Raw genomic sequence first — 7,032 nt, forward strand, 5'->3', positions numbered from 1 at the left:
ACTCTCTTTCTTGGGTTTCGCTATACTTTTTATTTAATTCTTAGAGAGCACTTTAAACACGTCTTACTCCTAATGGCGGCGTCGTGCGAGAGAGCGAGCTAGAGCTACATCCGTCCCTTTCACACAGCATGCGTTCAGAATCCTTTCACTCGTTCAGAAATGTTTTACAATAATTAGAAATGTTAGTAATAATTAAATCCTACATACATATTAAATGTAGTGCATCAAATACTCTATCAAGGATATTCGTCATGTATATGACGACTTAAAATGCTGGTATTACATCTTCGAAACTGTAACTATACTGAGACCTTATATCTTAAGGTGGAGGCGCATTTACGTTGTATTTGTATATGGGCTCCAGTAACCACTTAACATCAGGTGGGCTGTGAGCTCGTCCACCCATCTAAGCAATAAAAAAAGGCCTCCTCGTACGTGAGAGAAAAAATATATTTTGTTTTTTTCAGTTTGCCGCAAGAAATGAAGCATCCGAACTATTGAAGTCAATAAATTAGTGAAGATCTGTAATTTTTATTCTATTGTAATTTTTATTTTATTCTATCCGATTATTATTCTATCCTGATCTGTAATTAATATTATGTTTAGTTTAGTGATCGTGGGTGAATTTTGTGTGCAAATAAAATTTATGTACCTTTGTAAAAATGTATTTTTGTAGCCAAAAACAGAGCTTTATTTTACAATCCTTAATAGAGTATATGAAAAAACGTGCAGCACACGTAGAGTCGTCCTGGCTTATAGTATTAGAAGCCCGGTGTACCCATATCGTCGGTGCTCAAATCCCTTACCAATTTTTCTAAGAACACACGTGCTTTATTTATCTCAAGGTAGGTGGCGCATTTACGTTGTAGATGTCTATCAGCTGCAGTAACCACTTAACACCAGATGGGCTGTGAGCTCGTTCACCCATCTAAGCAATAAAAAAAATCCTGTCTATTTAATTAACTCGCCTTCATGGAGTTTTCTTAACGGCAAGTCCGTCTTCGAAGAAGTATTGAAAAGAGTTCTTGTTTGACATTACTGATGCCCATGCATTGATTAACACTTATTTTTATTACCCATGTAAGTAGACGAGCATATGAGCATCCCCTGATGGAAAGTGGTTACCGTCGCCCATGGACGTCAGCAATGTTAGGGTAGAACCAGGCCGTAGCCTACCGTTTACCTACCCTCCACAAGCCTCGCTTTAAGACTTTCTATTAAATGACTAATATTAAATGATAACTTGTCTCTGTTTGATTTAACCTCGAAAATTGTTAAGTATTCAAAACGTCAGAAATAATAAAATGAAAATAATAATAAAAACGATATTAAATCGTAAAAGTAGTTTCAATAAAAAATACTTTGTTATTTTAAAATACCACTTTAAAAGAGATGTATGTCCATATCAAAGAGATAAGATTTAAAATTGATCAATTACCAACATATTATGTTCAGTTTTGATTTTTAATTAATATATAAGGTTATAAGTATATGGTATATATTAAGCTAGTTCGATTGAAATATTTGCGTGAACACTATCTCTCGCTCTGGGCGAAATATACGATGCAGTATCTTTAATTTTTAGAGATTCTAGAACGTCCGACTACCTACCTGAAAATCAGTTGGGTTTTCTCAAAAAACAACGTAGCGAACTAAGGGCCTTCAAATTCTAAGTAAACAACCAAATACTCCATCATCTAGCAATAACTGTAAGTTTGCGTAACCTTGATTGTAAGTGTCATCTAACACATTGATCAAATAATATGATTGAGAGGTCTCTCTGACCCAGAAGGTTTATCTGTGGAGATACTTCAATCGACTGTGCGGGGAAGGTTAAACATGACAACGTTCATCCAATGACCGAAATTCGATCGTAAAGTCTACAACTCAAGACTTAGATTCGATTTATGTACATTTTCTTTTTGTTTTGTTTGTTATTATTGAAAAAACAAAAGTGTAAAAAAAGCAATACGAAATGGAACGATTACTTAAAGAACATAGAAAAATATGGTATATATGTAAATGCTTAGTCTTCATCTAAAGTCCTTTGTTTGCCTTCTTATGTATTATATAAAAAGGCAAAGAATGTGGTGACAAAAAATAATCTGATGTAATGAAACCGTAATATTACCAGAAAATACATTTAAATGCTTAACATGTGTTTAAATAACAAAACTAGTTTTTTTTTTTTTTGCTTAGATGGATGGACGAGCTCACAGCCTACCTGGTGTTAAGTGGTTACTGGAGCCCATAGACATCTACAACGTAAATGCGCCACCCACCTCGAGATATAAGTTCTAAGATCTCAGTATAGTTACAACGGCTACCCCACCCTTCGAACCGAAACGCATTACTGCTTCACGGCGGAAATAGGCGGGGTGGTGGTACCTACCCGTGCGGACTCACAAGAGATCCTACCACCAGTGATTACGCAAATTACAATTTTGCGGGTTTGGTTTTTATTACACGATGTTATTCCTTCACCGTGGAAGTCAATCGTGAACATTTGTTAAGTACGTATTTCATTAGAAAAATTGGTACCCGCCTGCGGGATTCGAACACCGGTGCATCGCTACATACGAATGCACCGGACGTCTTATCCTTTAGGCCACGACGACTTTTAAGTTCCAATGACACGTACGATTGAACACATAACCTTTTATCGGGAACAGCTTTAAAGACATCTATCGGAAGTTATTTAACAGCGTCTAATAGCATACATATAAAGCTTCAATAACGGATTGTGGAATCAGACAATATTATATAATGTCGCAAGGTAATCTGTAGCTCATATACGTGAAATTCACCAGTTTCAAAGCAACGCCGATCTAACCTTCCAAAAACAAAATTCATCGAAATAACTACCCGTGTGACGTTACAGTGAGACTCAAAATCAATAATTTCGAACCGATAGTTTTTGCAGTCCCAAGGTACATGGGTGTCGACCTAATTTCGGAGAAGTCCAAGAGCGAACCCAACCACTCTTCGGCTAGTATGGCACCAGCTACAACCATCAACAAAACGCGCCTTGCTTAATTTTAGAAAAGTTTTATAGCATTGAAGAAAGGCAATATTTTTTATTGCCCTTGTAGGCAGACGAGCATACGGCCCACCTGATGGCGAATGGTTACCGTCGCCCATGGACGTCAGCAATGTTGGGGTAGAGCCAAGTCGCTGCCTACCGCTTAATACTCTCCACAAGCCTCGTTTGAAGAAGGACAGGAAAAACCGTGGAGGGGAGCTCATTCCATAGTCGGATGGTACGTGGCAAAAAAGACCTCTGGAAACGCACTGTCGATGAACGCAGCGGTTCCAGATAATATGGATGAGCTCTGCTCCGATGGCGGGAGGTGCGATGATAAAAAGGAGATGAGAGGATCATCTCAAACAATTCCTCAGAGAAATTTAGGAAACATCTAAAAACAAAATGGCGCTACGAACGACTGGAATGTTCCAAACTAAATTTCCGTCAATACAGCATTACACATATAAGACGTAGAATAATCTGATGTTATTCCTTCACCGTAAAAGTCGTTCGTGAAAACATTTAGATACATTAAGCGTAAGCGACACGTACGTACATCAATGCATTATTATACAAAACAAAATATTCCTGTGGGGTTTATGGAATATGGTAAACTTGAACTCAGGCGGTGGATTGTGAAGAGCGTATTCCCTTCACGTAAAGGTTTATGTAAGCGATACCTGGTTTACATATCGATATCGTTTTGCTTAAATCGATATCTCAAAAGTTACTCGATATAATGGTAACAGAACAGAATACTGCTACGAGGAATTTTGAAAGAAAGTACACTTACTCTGCAGTAGTAAATCGATTAAAATAAATCCTTTATTTAATGATTCATCATTTTGGAAACAAAATCATATGTCCTCCTAATATTAATTTTCTAAAGCATCTCTTCATTATATTTTCATGTAAGCATATCTTCATTGTATTCAGTGTCCCTTTAAAACATTTAAAAAGCCGACTTAACCTAATGGGTGTATGGTCTTAATAAAGAATTAAAAAAATATATCTAAATTTATCTTCTCTTTTTTGTGCTTGTAAATACGCCATAAATAAATTGATAGTGTTTTAAGCTGTGCAGTTTAAATTTTACAACACATATATGTAATATCTGACTAATAGAAGCCATTACAAAGCTACAGAGACAAAAATCGTCAGTGTGCAAGGTTTGAAAATACGCATCATTACGCTATAATTGCTCGAAAAGTATTTACAGTCTATTGAATATCCCTGTACTTCTTTTTTTCCCTACCTATTTGCTGGTAGCTTAAGAGGCTACTTACTCCAGCTTAGGTTAGCTCACAGGATCAACCCGAGAAAAGTGCTAACACTAGCCTTTACATGAGCAATGCTTCGCAGAGTCTTCCACCAGGTCGGAATCACGACCAACTGAAAAGATCCAGCGAATAACTCAGTAGGGTACTTCAACGATACTCAATACTCATACAAAAAACTCTTGTGTATATAACTAGAACAATTTCAATCGAATTAATTTCACTTTCTCGTCTATACGGAATGTACGGAATGAACGAAATGTAATAAATAAAAGCCGAGTGATTCGAAATAAAAGTCAATAAAGAATGTTTTTCGCATCGAGAAATTAACTATTGTTTGCAGTGAAAAGGCATCGGATGTCGAACCTAATATTAGTTACCGTCCAAAACAAACGGCCATAAGACGGCAAATCAAACAAACGGTATTGAACGAACTACGCAAACACATACAAACCTTATTTATGTCAGTGTACGTGTTTTGAGCACATAATACGCACGGTTCCGTATCTATCGGGACGGATATTAACGCTAATGTGTGTGTATTATCACCAGTGACTCTGATCTTCTTGCTGACGTTTTTATTTATTAGCTAACGCTCTGCTGAAGGTTTCAACAGAAAAGTACTAAGTCAAGGTCTCTGAACATTGAGGAGAACAAAGCAAGAAAGAAGAGATCGAAAGAAATATTGTACTAAAATAATATCAATCCTACCCTTCATACCAAATAGTAAATAAAACGATAAAGACACGCACACCATGAAATCATTTAAATATTTCAATTGTGTTTATTTTTAAGAATGATGTTAATTAATTATTTGATGGAGTTTGTTGATGCCTCTCGATTTATATTATGTGCCTAGTTTCCAATGACAATGGGTCGATCGCTTGGCACTTCGTTCTTGATAAATATGAGACGCACAAATTTGAAACTATGATGCGTAATACGACTATAATAATGTTAATGCGATTTCAGGATGCTACGAATTTTTTGGTGGCTCTTATATGAGCACCTCCAAAATAAATATTACATGTTTGTGTGCCCTTTTGTCCAGGAGATTCGTCCTAGATGACGGCAAGAACACATGAAAAAAATATTATATTACATAATATGTAATTTTTACGTAAGGTTTATCAGCTCTCAGTATCCGTAAATTAAGGCTATATTTGAATATAGGGTATACTTTCATACGTCGTTTTTTGTTTATCGTTATCAGCGGCACGGAACTCTAACAAAACAAACGCTCCTCGTACAATCCTTAACTTGAATAGAATTATGTTTGTACGAAGCTGCGTGGGTATTTCATTTCTTTCCTGTATTCACGTCACACATCGCAACAGAAGTCATTTGTTACATGAAGACCTTTATTCACTTTGGTAGGTATTTTTCTACAACAATAGCTTTTACCTTTCATTTAAAATTAAACGTAAAGGCTAATAAATAATTTTTTGGCCATTTTTTGCCGTGATTATTGACGTGACAACGTCTTATAATTCGATGGCGTTACCTCGCTCTGAGGTGTTCCATTTAAGGCTTGAAGTGCAAGCGAGAGCGCGCAACGAGCGACAAAGAGGCACAATCGACCTCCGCGTTCGGCAGCGTCCGACATCTGTCTCTCTCCTACTTGAGTGAGCGATGCATCCGCGTGGACGGATACTATACAATAATACATTTACATGTTTTCGTCTAGTATGAAGTTCAGTTAAAAGTGAATGTGGTTTCAATTGTTTATAGCAACGATAATTGCGATAATTGAAAAATGAAACCATTCCATCAGTATTTTCTTATGACGTTGTCACGTTCAACTATCGTCAGTAAACCGACTTTACAGACAACCGATTTTATTGTTGCCTTTCGAAGTTAGCGAAAACAATTTCAGACATTTCGGTGTCGCCAAATATTTATTGGGTCAAGAGTAAATCACCAAGCTTCATCTACGAAGCGGGGGTGAGGCATGTTGAAGTCCAAATGCGTTAAATTCTGTCACGCAATAACCCAAGTCCACATCACTACATAACCTGATAACTTGTAACTATATTTGAGACCTTAGAACTTATATCTCAAGGTGGGTGGCGCATTTACGTTGTAGATGTCTATGGGCTCCAGTAACCACTTAACACCAGGTGGGCTGTGAGCTCGTCCACCCATCTAAGCAATAAAAAAAACCTGATAATGCATAAAACTAAACAGAGGCAGGCACAATCTCGAATCAAATCGATTAAACGTTTTGAATTGTTATAGTTACACTGCGTTGATGAACAATTCTATAATGCTTTTGAGCTAAAGTTAGAGAAGAGTTTAATAATAGAAAAAGTAAAGGCAATCATGACATTTTAAGGACAACCCACTTTGAGAAGGGGGCACGACATGAAAACCCTCTTGTCGTGGCCGCCGGTAATTACAAACCCGATCCTTGGACCGAATGGTAAACAGTCGACGTCGACCTGAACACGTCATTACGGATCCTCCCGATCCATTAACGGTGCCTCAAGTACCGGTCACGGTCCTCGCCGAACCGTCGCATGCGACGAAGGGCTCGACGAGTAAATTAACCAACAGACACAGCCCACTGAGTTTCTCGCCGAATCTTCTCAGTGGGTCGCGTTTCCGATCCGGTGGTAGATTCTGCGAAGCACTGCTCTTGCCAGTGTTAGCAACAATGCCGCTTTGATCCCCGTGAGCTCATCTACTAGCTCGGTCAATCTAGAATAACCTCTCAAAGTTCGCAGGCGG

General features: G+C 37.7%; 1 protein-coding gene and 1 non-coding gene across 2 annotated transcripts in view; one reads left to right on the top strand and one right to left on the bottom strand.

Annotated features, from left to right (window-relative positions):
• The window catches only part of LOC101737331 (uncharacterized), a 155,563-nt gene extending 154,948 nt beyond the window's left edge, over nt 1–615 (top strand). The window contains exon 5 of the mRNA XM_062672118.1: nt 468–615. Within this exon, the coding sequence (XP_062528102.1) occupies nt 468–501 (34 nt within the window). The 3' untranslated portion in view covers nt 502–615. The remainder of the gene's footprint in view (nt 1–467) is intronic.
• A 2,797-nt stretch (nt 616–3,412) lies between these two features.
• On the bottom strand, nt 3,413–3,555 carry Mir3243 (microRNA mir-3243). The gene has a single exon (NR_107528.1). It is a non-coding gene; the product is annotated as a microRNA mir-3243 (primary transcript).
• Between the last annotated feature and the right edge of the window lie 3,477 nt (nt 3,556–7,032).

Source organism: Bombyx mori, chromosome 14, assembly GCF_030269925.1.
Source record: "Bombyx mori chromosome 14, ASM3026992v2".
Classification (NCBI taxonomy): domain Eukaryota; kingdom Metazoa; phylum Arthropoda; class Insecta; order Lepidoptera; family Bombycidae; genus Bombyx; species Bombyx mori.